This window comes from Pungitius pungitius, chromosome 1 (assembly GCF_949316345.1).
Source record: "Pungitius pungitius chromosome 1, fPunPun2.1, whole genome shotgun sequence".
Classification (NCBI taxonomy): Eukaryota; Metazoa; Chordata; class Actinopteri; order Perciformes; family Gasterosteidae; genus Pungitius; species Pungitius pungitius.
This window is the reverse complement of record NC_084900.1, coordinates 8,500,294-8,515,122: the sequence shown is the minus strand read 5'-3', so window position 1 is coordinate 8,515,122 and position 14,829 is coordinate 8,500,294. Positions and strand designations below refer to the sequence as shown.

Here is a 14,829-nt window from a genome sequence, read left to right as displayed (position 1 = left end):
TCAATTCATCTTTTAAATTTGATTTTGTTATTGTGTGATTTTGTCGTTATGAAGATGTATCTTTGACTTAACTGTGCAGAAGACATTCTACCTTATGCAGGTAAATGATAGAATTAACTAGTAACGCCTTTGTTCACTACATGTCCCTGAAACTCAGTAACTAGCATACACAATATATGATGACATTGAGAGAAGGCTTTATTAATGGCATTAGTTGCCAAAATGTCTGCCATAAAAAGGGGTTTTGTTCAAATGATTTCCATCATTATCCTTGCAATGGCCTCTGGACATTTTATGTTAGTATGGTGCCATCTTGTGGTTGTTTGTAGTATCCATTCATACTTTCCTGTATGGTGGTTCATTTAAACCCAAGTGAGAATGATGCTTATCACCAATCTACAGGCCTGATAAAATGATGATGAATTTGGATCCTCGTGTTGATATCTGTGACATGAATCTGTGTTGCATACACATTTAAAGGAATACCGTTTTAGTTTTTATCATCATTATATAATATAATGGCATATAATATTATAATCGCCCATATATTATGTTGCACTAATAATATTGAGATTGAAAAAAAGCGAGATGCGCGGTATTTTAGATCCAGTCTATTGGTTGATTCTACTGTTACCAGCACTATACTGGATTATCATTGGCCCGCTAAACCTGCTTCAGCGTTGTGATTGGATGCGCGTCGTTGGGGGCGGGCGCTCCTCTTGGTCAACCTGACTCTTTCACGACGGCTGGACGCTGATTGGTTGAATTCACGGGCTGTAGAGTCCCGCAAAGTGTCGAACTGAAGACCGAAGTGAAGAGGAAGTACTTTTTTTAAAAATGGAAATATAGAAAATGATACTTTAACGTGGTACTGCCGAGCAGTTAGAGAAAGGTAAGCAGATTGGTGCCGGGGACGCGAGGGCTTATCCGTCCACGAGCAGCGGCGCCTGCCTCCACGGACGCAGAACGTCACTTGTTAATCCACGTACAGTTGAGCGATATGGTCGCAACGAAAGCTACCCGGCGGTGCTTTAACGTACTTAAAGGCTTTCCCACGGCGGGTTATATTGTACTACCAAACGCCGAGAAGGCGAGGGTAATACATTTGGGATTTAATCAACTTGAGCAGTGTTGACGGTGTGAGGAGCAGCCGGTCATTTCCTCGCTGTGTGGTTTCGATTGTTAGCTAGTGATGCACTTGACTTCACGGTGTTTTAAATGCCGGTATTTTAGACGAGAGAAGACAACGACGACCCTCTTTGAATCAATTTGAGGTTTTGAATAAAGGAAAAAAAAGCGGCTTTGGCCTCGGGTCGTTGTAATCTGAACAGCGCCGCCGTCTCCATAGCGTTTACAGTTTTACTGTATGACATCACGGAAGCTCCCAGTGGTCACCATAGGCACGACTGAAACAGAGCATCCGGTATGGCAACAAAATAAAAGTCCTATTTACGTACGCAGAAAAAGTTTGAAAGATATACACGGTTAATGGCTTAGTTTTACGTTATTTGCCTCTCTGACTGCAGTGTGTGAGGTACATTATTTGAAATGTGTCTTTTTTTTAAAAAACTTCCCGACAAACAATACCGTGCAAATTCTCGTCCTGGGATGGGTTTTCCTATTTTGCTTGACAGATCTCCGGAAGCAACGCGGTAGCTCGATATGTCGCGGGCTTGCCGGTGTTGTTCTATTCAAATTATTCTCCATCTGCACAATAAGATGCAATCAACAACTAGACCACGAACAATTGTCTTTATGGACCACGCAGTTGCATAATAGTTCTCCTCTCAGTTCTTTTCTTTGTGGCTTAATATAATTGCAGCTTGTGTGCAGTGTCATTCTTCAACATCGTCCATATGGAGCCAAACAGAACGCTGTCAAACCAATTGGCCAATATATTTATTATTTCAGTACATTTACTCCGTCAGTAGTCGATGCATATAATGTCGGAACACATGAGTGAACCAAATGATGATCACCCTAACAGCTCGACCAGAGAAGGAGAGCCGCGATTTGGTTGACTTTCACACCTTTACCCAAACCCACCGTGCTTTAGAGTGTGTGTGTGTGTGTGTGTGTGTCTGCATCTGTCTCTGCCAGCCATGCCCGCCCAACCCAACGTGAGGGAGCCAGAAGAGGAGATGGAGGCAGAAGGAGAGTCCCAACTCCCGGAGGCCAACGGAGAGGTGGAGCAGCTGCGAGAGGATGAAAGGGGAGATGGGAGAGGAGAGGAGACCATGGAGGACAGCGCGGAGGAGCGGGATAGCGACTTGGACGATAGTGAGGAAGAGGAGGAGGAAGAGGAGAGTTCAGGTACCGTGAAGTGCTCCGCTGTGTCGCTGTCTGACTGAATGCAACGCTACTTCTCTTCACTGTCTCTCTATCTCCATGTACGTTACGAAGAGATGGATGATGAAGACTGCGAGCGGAGGAGAGGAGAATGTCTAGATGAGATGCTGGATCTGGAAAAACAATTTCAGGAGCTGAAAGAGAAGTAAGCGGAAAACCGAGGGGATGACTAAACTTGACACTGTGTTCCCCTGCCAGGGTCCGAAATCATCTCGATCAAAATGAAAAAAGGCGAAGGCTGACTTCACTGTGTGATTGCAGGTTGTTTCGGGAGCGACAGAACCAGGTGAAGGTGAAGCTGGACGAGGTGCTGACGGGGAAGGCCGGAGAATACAAAGAACCACTGGTGGCACTACAGGAAAGCATGCAGATACGAACACAAGTGGCTGGTAGGTACAACACAGAAAACAGAATATGCTGAGGACAGAGGATGCTGTCCTCTTGTGGGACGCATGCACAATATGTGCCAATATAAGGAAGTTGCAGCAATTTTGCCACACTTATAATCATGTTACGGGTATAGATTTTATTCAATGTGGCCAGCTTGACATTCATGTAAAAAAACAACACGTTGACACAGCTTCACAATGCTCAACTGTATGAATATTAACAAAAAGTATTTAAAAATGTTCTCAATGTCTCAAATAGCCTGATACAACACATGGCCAGTGTGTGGAGGCGTTCAACAAACTAACCTCTCGAGCCAGTTCGGAGGAACCAAGGTGCTCAAATAGACATGCTAGAGGGTATTTGTGGCACAAACTATGAAGGGATTAACTTCATCTCTCTGGAATGTCTTACTTCTACGCCAAAAACAATGTCTTCTCGATATGTTTCCTACTCTACTAGCTTACAGATGCTTAAGCGATGTCTAATCCTTACTCCAATCTTCACTCTGTTAGTGAGCTTGTAATAAACAAAGGTCCATTTAAAATAAATGACAAGCGTTGGACTTGTGATAAGATAATCCGAGGTTCGGTGTCGCTACTGAGGACACAAGCTAAACGTAGTCTCCTCCTTCTGCCTTTACCTGCAGGAGTGTACAAAGAGCTGTGTCTACAGGTGATCAAACACAAGTACGAGTGTGAACAACAAGGAGCAAAGCAGCACCTCGAGGTACGTGCTGCATGCAGACAATGCTACGTGAGCGAAGGCCTGCAGGCCTAACGCTGTGTATGGATTTGTGTCTGTTGGCCGCAGAGTGAGCGGGCGTTGCTGTTTGACGCCATGAAGGCCGAACTGCTGGAGAAAATCCGAAGACTGGAAGAGGACCGACAGAATGTGGACCTCACCTCAGGTTTGGCCGAACCACCATCAGCAGCATCTGCTGCACTTTAACTGACACGTTTGGTTAGAGAAAATTGGAATGCTAGTTTGCTAAATGTATGCAATGAAAAATCTATATCTTTTTTTTTTTCCATTCCAGAGTGGAGTGATGAGCTGAAGGGCAAGCAGTGTAACAGAAAGCACCTGCTGGGTGCGTCAGAGAGGAAGAAGAAAGTAGCTCTGGTTTCAGGTAAACACACCTTTTCTCATTCTGTCACCTGTCGACCTCCTCATTCACCTTTTCAGCTTTTACCCTCAGTCCATTTAACCCGACCCCCCCCCCCCCCCCCCCCCTCTGCCTCACAGGGCCTTTCATCGTCTACATGTTGAGAGAAATCGACATCCTCGAAGACTGGACCGCTATCAAGAAGGTAAAAAATGTGCTTCTGTTTCAGCCCCCCTCATTTTTCTCTGCTGTCGCGCTTAACTGTAACTTTGCACTCAATTAAGGGGAAGAAATCCCTCAACATCAACGCCACATACTTCCCTACATGACAAGTAACCAGCTCAATGAATCCCAGTCCCAGATATAGTTTGCTAAACTGGTCTCTGCGTGCTTTTCAGGCTAAAGTAGCCCTGTCGCCATCGAAGAAGAAAGTTGAAAGTGAGTCTGAGTCTATTGGCGTAGATTTACAAACTCCGTGGTGTTTAGAGATCTTCCCTCCTGTAACCCTTTGGCATTTGGTGTTTCAGAACGGTGATAACAGGAGCCTCTCACTGAAGACGACCAGGACCAAAAACCATTCCCAGCGTTTTCCACTTTGCATCCAGTTCGTCTCCTCCAGAACCCGAAGACGGTGTTATTTTCCACGCATTCGACCTCAGCAGCTGCCCCCCCCCACCCTGACTGCTTGTTTGTTTTATATTGCTATTTAATAGGTTCTTAATGATGTGACAACCATGTATTTATAGAATGATTTATAACAGTAATTAAATTGTAATCTTGTTTTTGTGACGAGGTTTTGCGTGTTCTTTCATATGATTTCATGCTCCAGGTTTTCTCACTGTAAACTCCACCCCCGCGTTAGATCCTCACAGATATTTAAGAGGCAAAAGAGAGAAACCAGGCGAGAGGTGAAATGATTTTCAAATGGCTTTGGACAAAGGCACCATAAAGATAAATGAATAAATCTCGTGGGATTATGGATATATGTCTGACCATGCAACGAAGACAGCTTCTTGGGGAATTCTATCAAACAATATTTTACTCACGGACATGTATTTACTGTAGTGTGATGAACCGAAGTCACATTTAGAGAGAGGCGGTACAGAATGTGCCGAGGCCGCCTTTCGACCCTCAAAGTGCCATGTGTGGTTTCTTTCTAAGGAAGAGCCCTGGAATCAGCTGTTTTCTGAAGCTCATGCGGTTCCATGACAACGGCCCTGTGAAGCATTCAGGCATAACTCGTTAAATAACTCGTTAAGCTTTTGGAACTGCTTTCCTCACCCACGCTGTGATATGATTGACGTTAACGTAAAGGGGGGGAAATGACGGAGGATTCGGGCGAAAACTATACGCTGTGGAAATGACCAGAGACGAGCCTGCAGTCTGTGGTTTAGTGGTTTAATTTGACATTATGGATTACATTAATGTGCATAATCACATGCGTATGTTTAACAAAAGCTAAGAACAAGGAGGACCTCATCCAGTGGTTCCCCTGGGAGCCATCAAACCACCTCATGACGTCACTGCCCCCCCCCCCCCCTCTTCCCCTTCCTCACAGGTGCCTGCTGAGTTTACGCGCCTGCCTCTCCCTGGCCTCAAAGGCCGCTTTGGTGTCCAACAGTTCGTCCAGCTGCCGGCGGATGTGGGCCATGTCGAGCCGCGCCGACTCGCACTGCTCCGCCAGGGCGGCCGACTCCAGCTGCAGCTGCGCGGAGGCCGCAGAGAGCTGGTCGCTGCGCTCGCGGCACTGCAGCTGCATCCTCTTGGCGTCGCTCAGGAGGGACTCCACGCTCACCGCCACCGACTCGCACTGGTTGATGGACATGTTCTGGAGGGCAAAGGAGGTCAGAGGGTCAAACAAGGCGGCAACTGGACTTTGAACGAGGATTTGGCTCCGAGACTTTGGAGCTGTCTGTCCCGGGCCTCTCTGTGAGTCCGTTTTGATTTTTTGTTTTTTTGGTTCGCTCATTTTTGGCAGGGAACTTTAAAGCCATCCTGCCAAAAGATCAGATGAAGTGAATCAATAGCTCGCAGTCACAAGTCCAGCACAGATCACCAGGTTTTAAACAGAACATTTGATCTGCAGCGAGTGAAGTAGCTTAAAGAGGCTTATCACGGCTTAGTGCACTGCTCCGGGCTTCCCTTCTATTACGCCCGGCCTAGGGGAGCCGGAAGTAGCATACAAGTAGTTAAGTAATCCCGTAATTAAGACAAAGACCAAGGCCGCCGCTTTCTCGTTTTGGGGTATTTATTTTAGTTCAAGGTCATAGATTTCAGGGTGAGCATGGCCTAAAACAACAAACAAAACAATACGTGCAGGTCCCCCTACCTTCCCTAGGACACATAAAGAAACAAACAAAAATACAGGTGTCTTACCTAACTCCCTACCCAAAAACAGGAAAAAACATGAACAAACAAACAAAGGCTTCTCACCCCTACCGACCTCCTTGCTAAACCCCCCCACCAACCCAAAAGTCCATGAGGTGCAGCATGGCTGGGGCGAGCTGCTGGCTCACACAGGATCCTTTTTATGCACCGACATCCAATCACCTGCAAAAGGAAAAGAGACAGAGCAAGGAAAAACATACAGCAGCCACCGCAGGCAGGGAGGGGAACTGCCCCCCTCCCCCCACTATGACGCTCTGAGTCATAACATCCCCCCACTTAAGACCAAACATTTCTTCTATTGGAAGAGATGTTTGTTCAACACCCTATCCGTGATGATGCACCCGCCACGATATTGACATCAAAGTGTATCACATTAAAGACACTGTCTTAAGAGTAATGATCAGAGCATAAGGCGTTGATTGTGGTTTCAAATACAAGACAGAAACACAAGCAGATTATGGCCGGAATACACCCGGGGTTGCCTCCTCCCGCGGTTTGGCTCCCCCAAAGATAGCAGAGTTTGGGTTGGCGACCTGGTTCAGCGGCTCAGACACGGTCCGAGGCTTCAGCTGCAGCCGAGGTCTCTGTGCTCGCTCCTCATCAGAAGGTTCCCTGAAGTCCGGTCTGCGGGGGGGCCTCTCTCTCAAGCGAGCCGGTCCTCCACCTCCAGGTCCTCCAGATCCGCCATTTCCGTCTCCAGGGTGACTGCCGCTGGCGCCGCCACCGGCTCTGCGGGGCCCTCTGCCGCCCCCAAACCTGCAGTAGGCCTGGTGCCGCTCATCGTAGTTGTCAAAGTCCGCCCTTACTGCTGCTTCTGAGTCACCTTTCTGCTCCCGGGCAGCCGACAAGCAGGCAGCTAGAGTCCTATCCGTTTGTTGAGTGATAATTAGCGGACTTCTCTCTACTGCCAAACATAGCTTATTGTCCACAGTCATCTTGACACTAGGCTCCCCTCGTTTTCCAGTGCCCACATCTTTAAGTATGGGAAGATCCACCAAATCACCCAGTTTGAGAGTTTGATCGCTGGGTCCCACACAGACTGGATCAATGGGCGGCATGCAATGCGGTGCGGCGTCACAAATGGGTACACAAGCAGTAGGGTGTCCAGTTATCTCAGGACTGGTAGGGAAAACCTTATCCCCAGCTAAATCATTCCCGAGAATGAGATCAACCCCTGCGATGGGCAGCCGATCCGTCACAGCCACACGCACTGGGCCAGATACCAGGGCGGAGGAGAGGGTAACTGCATGGACTGGCACACTCAAGACACTCAATTTAATTCCCCACACCAACAAGTTGGACCTACAATAGGACTGGTCAGAGAATGGCACCACACCACTTCGAGCCACAGAATGCTGTGCCCCAGTATCCCTTAAAATTGTAATTGGAATCTGGTCCCCCTCACGGCCACTGAGGGAAAAGTAACCGTGTGAAATAAAAGGCTTAAAAGAATCATGAAATTCTCGCGATTCCTCTGTCCAAAGCTCAGACCGACTAGTGCTTGCATCGCTCTGAATTAGCCCGACTGCAGAAGGGCTTTGTCTGTCACCTTTCTCCTTTTGCTGTAATATCGGGCAGCTTGCAACAAAGTGGCCCAGTTCATGACAATAAAAGCACTCACGCCTTTCCATTGGCGTTGAAGAGTTAGTGCGCCTAAAATTTTTAGGCGACCTCTCTTTATTTACAACAGGTACCGGTGGCCCGCGCTGCCCAGAAGATGAGAAGACACTTTTGTGAGTCAAGACGAACTCATCTGCCAGGACAGCCGCCTCAGTAACGGTCATCACTCTCTGCTCATTTAAATACAAGACTATGCGCTCTGGCAGCCACTTTTTAAACTCTTCCAACAGCATCAGCTCCCGCAGCTGTGCAAACTCCGTAGCTTTACTGGATTTACACCATTTATCAAAAAGCATGCTTTTTCCACGCGCAAACTCTACGTAGGTCTGGCTCGCATCCTTTCCCCCACCTCTAAACTTTTGCCTATAGGCCTCAGGTACTAGTTCATATGCTCTTAACACTGTCGCTTTAACCAGATCATAGTCCAAACTCTGTTCCAGTGTCAGAGCATTACACACCTCCTGAGCCTTTCCCACCAATTTACACTGGAGCAGCAAAGTCCAAACATCAGTCGGCCATTTTAAAGTGGATGCGATGCGTTCAAATGCAATAAAATACGAATCCACTTCAGACTCTCTGAACGGTGGTACCAGCGCTATATGCCTGCCGACATCAAAGCTATCGTGAGGAGATTGAGGTGTCTGATTTATTATAGGGGACCGGGGCGGGCCACCGGGCTGGCGTTCCAGCTCTAAGGCTCTAACTTTAAGGTGCATAGCTTCCACCTCCAACTCCCTAACGCGGAGTGTCAGCTGGAGTGCCTCCGTCGACATCACCGGCGTAGCTTGAATATCCACTTTCTTTAGCCCCTCTACAGTAAACAGCCCCCTCTCGCCTAGCTTATCGGTCACCAATTGTCTCAGTTCCTCTCGGTTTATGTTCACAGGCATTTCTATGTCAAAAGAGTTTGCAATGAGCACCAAATCCACCTTCCTACATTTGCTTAACTGCTGAAGTGTAGGATCAGCTACAAACTTGTCCAAATCAAACTCCATTTTTCACCCACACAACCAGCAATGCAGGACGAAAGAAAAGACTGGACGAGCCCCCAATTATGTTACGCCCGGCCTAGGGGAGCCGGAAGTAGCATACAAGTAGTTAAGTAATCCCGTAATTAAGACAAAGACCAAGGCCGCCGCTTTCTCGTTTTGGGGTATTTATTTTAGTTCAAGGTCATAGATTTCAGGGTGAGCATGGCCTAAAACAACAAACAAAACAATACGTGCAGGTCCCCCTACCTTCCCTAGGACACATAAAGAAACAAACAAAAATACAGGTGTCTTACCTAACTCCCTACCCAAAAACAGGAAAAAACATGAACAAACAAACAAAGGCTTCTCACCCCTACCGACCTCCTTGCTAAACCCCCCCACCAACCCAAAAGTCCATGAGGTGCAGCATGGCTGGGGCGAGCTGCTGGCTCACACAGGATCCTTTTTATGCACCGACATCCAATCACCTGCAAAAGGAAAAGAGACAGAGCAAGGAAAAACATACAGCAGCCACCGCAGGCAGGGAGGGGAACTGCCCCCCTCCCCCCACTATGACGCTCTGAGTCATAACACCCTGTCCTCCCATCACTATCGGCCTGTATCATTTATGTCACTGCTCTTTTTTTTTTTTCTTCTTCTTCTGTACACGCGCAGCTCATTTTTGTCCGAGCAGCAGCAGCCAAATGGGAGAAGGTCTTACCATACGCTCCAGAGTCAAGTCAATCACAAGCTTTGTGGCCTTCTTCTGAGACTCGAGTGCGAGAAGGTCCTCGGCGTTCTCCAGAATCCGACTCGGACAGGAGCTCGGGGTGCTTCAGGTGACGATGGCGCCGGCGTCGGTTGGACTTACAGAACCGGTGAAGTTCTTCCCTCGGAGGGCGGCTGTGGCCTCCAGATATTCCTTTATCATCGGCACGCGTCTCGCTCCTAGTCCCGTCACACTCCCTCTCTCTCTCTCTCTCTCTCTCCTTCTACCTCTGGGCTCAAGATAGGTCAGCCAATCCGCAGAGATTAGGCTGTTTAGGGAGTAAGAGGCTTGTTGTAATAGCAGGAGTAAAATGTTTATTTTGACCTGTCGGGTCACCGCTGGCAGCACTGGTTTGTAGTTTGTTTGGTTTCAAAATGAGAAAATCTGAGGTTTATTTTGAAAAATATTGAGTCTGGAGGCCAAACTGATCCAGAATCAGGCTTCTAGAGGAAGGGGAACATAAAAGTAACTGTTTAGTTTGTTATTTTGTCATAAAACCCTGCTGTTTATTACTTGAACAGGATGGCAGAATAAATATAGTTTTTCCCCCTTTAATGTTGGTTGCCCTTCACAGTCTAAGCATTAAGATGATGTCTCATCGCACCACATCAAATACTCAGAAAGAATTGCCTTTGTTGACATAAAAAATATTTTATATTAACACTTCGTGAAACAAGAACTTCCAAAAGGTCCGAGTGAGCAGCAGAGGGAGACACAGCTCAACGTTGCAACATTAACAGAAAGCACATTTATTGGGTTTGAACTCTTTGGTTTATTGGTTTAAAAAGTAGCACTGCAAACCGTGTCGTTAATATCCAAACATTCAGCATTTTTATCATAAACACAGTATCAGACTGAAGTATTTGATGAGCACCTTTGAGTGTAACAGTCAGGCCGGGGTCATGTTTATGTCATCATTAAAGGAAAAATCCCCCTGATTACTGGTGAACTAACAAAGAAATCTTACTGATGCCATTTCTATATGCAGTGGTCCTTTTTCCCCCCGCCCACATTGTTTCAACTAAACTGATCTGAGCTCAAACACAAAATGATTAGAAATGCCAATGTGCCTCGACATCGAATGAAATAATTTGTTATAAATAAAGAATAAAGATGGGAGTAAAACTGCTCGGCACATGGTAGAAACACAATGTACAAACTTCTCAGAGGATAAAAAATAAAAAGCGGACAATCACCTCCAAAATACAAAATCGCCTGCCATGAACCCGCTCCCAGTAGACATTCAACGAGGCCCTCGTGAGTGGAAGTGGGAAAGGGATGAACATAAAAACCCTTCAGGGGGAAAGGCCGTGGGTCGCTGTGTTCCATTGTGCTCGGCACGCTCGGGGTCATCCAAGGCGCCAACACTTCCTTTAACACCCAAGTGTCGCAACACCCTAAAACAAACTAAGACCATCAGAAGCTATTTCCACTCAAACTCTCCCCCCCCCACACACATGATCAACTTGTGCCCGCCTGCTTCTGTGAGTCATCCGTCCGTCCTTCACTGAGGCCTCGCGGGGCGGTTGAAAAACGGCTCCGTCTCTGCGTCCGTCACCCCCGCCTCGCCGAACAGCCCCCCGGCCGGCCCTCCGGCGATCACCTTGGACCCCGAACCCTGACGCCTCTGGATGATCACCAGCACGCCGACGATGAACCAGAGGAAGAAGTTGACCCACACCGCCGTCTGAAGGGGGGCGGGGGGGAGAGGCCACATTAGCAAGCTTATTTCTTTTATTATATTTGAATGAAAGGAACTCTTCAACGTGTCCGCTCAAGACATTGAATCAGAGACCCGGACGAGCCCTACTGACCTCGGCTTTGTGGAGGCTGTTGTAGAACCTTCCCCCTCTAAGCGGACTGACCCACTTTCTGGTCTGGGCCTCATCACAGCTTGAGAGACAGAAATGGATCACACGTTAGAAAGTGAACTGGTTCTCAAGTTTGAAACACATCCGTTGTGTCCCGTTGCGTCAGCAGTCGCTGAGAGGAGACATTTCAGCGGGACAGTCTCACCAGCATCGTGAATTACTAAGCGTTACAGCCATCGGTCAAGTGAGGCGAGTGTGAGCGCGTGCCACCTGGTGATGTTGGGGACGCTCTCCAGGAGCGAGTGGCAGAGCGCGTCGCGTCCGATCTTCACCACGCAGCCCGTGATGAGCAGGAAGAAGAGGAAGAAGCCGCTGGCGGCGATGATCAGGTTCATCCACGCGCGCTCCCTGCAGAGAGCAGACAGGACAGAGGCAGCGCGAGCGGCTTTTTTTTTTTTTTTTTTTTTAAAGGCCACTTCAACCACTGAACAGGGGAGAAAACTGCACCACATCCCATACGACAACATACCTATAAAATTCTCTCGTCCCATTTTGCTCAGCTTTTAAAAACTACTTAAGGTTTTTTTTTTTATGCCGCCACTCCAGCTGTGCAGCGTTTACCATTCGGTCTGTAAAGCTGGCAGTGAAAGTCTGAGTGTCCCCTCATAATGTTTCTCAGTCTCAAACAAGAAGACAACTCTGTAGACCAGAGGAAACCACAAATCTGAACTGAACGAGCAATATTACTTGTACTTACTCGTGGGTGGGTAAAGGCTGTGGGAAAATGGGTGCGGCTGTAAGTGGGAGTGACAATTACTCAAATTTGTACCTGCTTAGACATGCATGTGTGTGTGTGTGTGTGTGTGTGTGTGTGTGTGGGTCGTACAGTGAGTGTCACGGCGTGTGCCGCTACCTTCTGATTTCCCCGTCGATGCAGAACATGTAGAGCCAGTACAGAGACACCGAGAAACACACCACCGCCACCATGACGGATATGGCCGACACGAAGTAGCACAGAGACATGGAGCTGGAGGACTTGATCCCAATAAGGTCGGCGGTAGCGTTGTAGTCGACGAGTCCGTACAGCATGCAGCGGCCTCCGAAGTTACCCTGAGAAACAAAAGACTGGCTTTATTTCCATGTAGGATTATAGTCAAATTCTCATAGTAATGTTTCATCAACTTCATCTTCGTCACTGGAGAAACTGCAAAAACAAAATAGAACACACACACACACACACACACACACACACACACACACACACACACACACACACACACACACACACACACACACATACGAACACACCCTGCAGCATGTGACTTGTATAAAGAAGTTGAGAGAATAATTGGGCACGAGGACCCTCTGGTCACATGGTGAGGGCAGCGCACATTTTCACATGCACGCATTCCCAGCTCAAACAAAAAGAGAAAGTGGACTTTACGCCTAAGGAGCGGAGGTTGCTTGTAATTACAGGGACTTTTGTATAGTGGGCGGCACTGTGGTGAGGGACAACGTGCACGAAACCAACGTGCGCGTAAATAAGACCAACACGCACCAGAGTGAGGAAATCTGCAGGAAGTGCGTGTGTTTTGGGGGGTTGTTACCTGCTCGCGCTCTGACCGTTGCCAATATGTAATAAGTGGGAAATAGTAATGCGTGTTTTACATCTTTTTTTAATGCAACAAAAAATAGTTCTGATTTTATTTAAAGGTGGCCTGCTGGGCTTCTTTTTAAAACGCCCAAAATAATCGAAAATGTCATTACGTACATCATTAAATTGAAAAAAACACGTTCCGAAAACATACACCCTGAAGAGATGTTTCGTTTCGCTTCCCCTCTGGTAAAACTTTAGCACTTTGGTCAAATGTTTAAGCACCAACGCTGACGAGTCCATCCGGAAGAGCACTGCGATAGAAAGAAGCCCACGGAGGAGCTTCGTGGATCCGTTCCTGGGTAAAGTCACCTGCACTATGGTGATGGAGGCCGCGGTGATAATCCCACAGACGAAACAGCTGGCGTACAGACCCAACTCCAGCAGCAGCACCCCCGTTGACGCCATCGTCCCGCGGACCAGGTTCCTGTGTGGGCAGAGACCGGCGTGAAGGCCGCCGCCGTGAGGACAGGCGCCGTTTCCGGTGAGATGTGTTTCAAAATAAAAGCCGGGGCGGAACAGTGAACAAGTGCGACTGGAAAACCATCTGAAATCTCCGAGGGGATTCTCATTGTAACACAGAAAGCTGCCACGATGTCATTCGCCTAAGAAGTAACAGCAAGGACTCGAGAAAAGTCTTGCTCATTTGCGGCAAAAATGTATCCCACAACTTACCTGTCTCTTCGCGCAACGTCACAAACGCCACGCTTGGACGTTTAGGCCCAAACGGTCTGATTTCCGGCGTTATCTCGGTACTTTTTCGTCGGCTTGTGTCGGTTCCCTCACGGAGCTGCCAGAAGAGAGTATCTGCCCTTTTTTCATTCCCCTCTTGTTTGACACCAATAAAACACTGCTTCTCGTGAGCTCCCCCAGGCATGCACGTCCGCTTATAAATGCGCACAAATCGTTCATTTGCCACACTGATGGGTAGTGAGGCTTCAACACCGGTTATCACACAGGAATTATCTCCGGGTCAGGAGCAGGTTTTAACCGCCCCACACACACACACACACACACACACGGTGAGGTAAACCTCACGCAGATGAATGGATGAGCAATCTCCTTTTCATTGATGCAAATGTCAAAGAGTCCCACTATGAAATCTCATAACCCACGGTGAACTAGTGGCAGTTTGTGTGTTGCCTCCCAGGTATTTTAATCAGTCTCCTGTGTGTGTGTGTGTGTGTGTGTGTGTGTGTGTGTGTGTGTGTGTGTGTGTGTGTGTGTGAGAGAGAGAGTGAGAGAGAGAGTTGCACTTCATCCCCATTGCTTAATCAAACCTTGTGACTTATGTCATGTGACCATGCGACTGATATACGTAACACAATTTCAGTTAAATTCCCCTTCTGCGGTAGAAACACTAATCCCTGACACACATCACGTTATATTAGATGTCTATAAAGCTAAAAGGAGTTTCCATTCAGAGCTTCGTGTAATTGACACGAGTGGGCCGTACCCTGTCCCCAGTTCAGCTTGAAGTTGTGTGCCCGTTGTGTGTCAGGCCGCCATAGACGATGTGTTCTGCTGCGAGGGCTTCAAAGTGTGAGAAGCATTATCCGATTCCACCGCCGTGATCGATTTGTCCGAAGGGGCGAAGTGCCACGTGGTGCCACAACACAGTGACCCCTTTTAAGGCCGTTTTATTAGACAGCACCGGTGAACTGCATGCATGGTGTTGATAGTTAACGGCCGATAAAGAAAACCACCCCCAAAAAGTTAGCAAGGGAACATTTTCACGTGTGTTTGGAGGGGGCCTCCTTCTTCCAAATGCCAAA

The 14,829-nt window shown here is 47.7% G+C and overlaps 2 protein-coding genes across 4 annotated transcripts; one reads left to right on the top strand and one right to left on the bottom strand.

Annotated features, from left to right (window-relative positions):
- Nucleotides 1–741: 741 nt before the first annotated feature.
- Nucleotides 742–4,634, top strand: brms1 (BRMS1 transcriptional repressor and anoikis regulator). 2 transcript variants are annotated; one of them, XM_037481163.2, is made up of 10 exons: nt 742–892; nt 2,101–2,313; nt 2,404–2,494; nt 2,611–2,738; nt 3,386–3,465; nt 3,550–3,646; nt 3,776–3,865; nt 3,982–4,046; nt 4,240–4,279; nt 4,369–4,634. In XM_037481163.2, the coding sequence occupies exons 2-10, from the start codon at nt 2,103–2,105 to the stop codon at nt 4,374–4,376; spliced, it is 810 nt and encodes a 269-aa protein (XP_037337060.1). In that variant the 5' UTR covers nt 742–892; nt 2,101–2,102; the 3' UTR covers nt 4,377–4,634. The 2 variants fall into 2 exon arrangements, with proteins under 2 accessions (XP_037337060.1, XP_062417262.1); XM_062561278.1 differs by lacking the exons at nt 4,240–4,279; nt 4,369–4,634 and adding an exon at nt 4,126–4,185.
- A 5,642-nt stretch (nt 4,635–10,276) lies between these two features.
- tmem179ba (transmembrane protein 179Ba) lies at nt 10,277–14,033 on the bottom strand. 2 transcript variants are annotated; one of them, XM_037480895.2, is made up of 6 exons: nt 13,730–14,033; nt 13,367–13,481; nt 12,314–12,510; nt 11,671–11,808; nt 11,404–11,482; nt 10,277–11,276 (listed from the first exon to the last, which is right to left on the bottom strand). In XM_037480895.2, the coding sequence occupies exons 2-6, from the start codon at nt 13,460–13,462 to the stop codon at nt 11,094–11,096; spliced, it is 693 nt and encodes a 230-aa protein (XP_037336792.2). In that variant the 5' UTR covers nt 13,463–13,481; nt 13,730–14,033; the 3' UTR covers nt 10,277–11,093. The 2 variants fall into 2 exon arrangements, with proteins under 2 accessions (XP_037336792.2, XP_037336793.2); XM_037480896.2 differs by lacking the exon at nt 13,730–14,033 and having other exon boundaries at nt 10,277–10,986; nt 11,066–11,276; nt 13,367–13,527.
- Nucleotides 14,034–14,829: the final 796 nt, after the last annotated feature.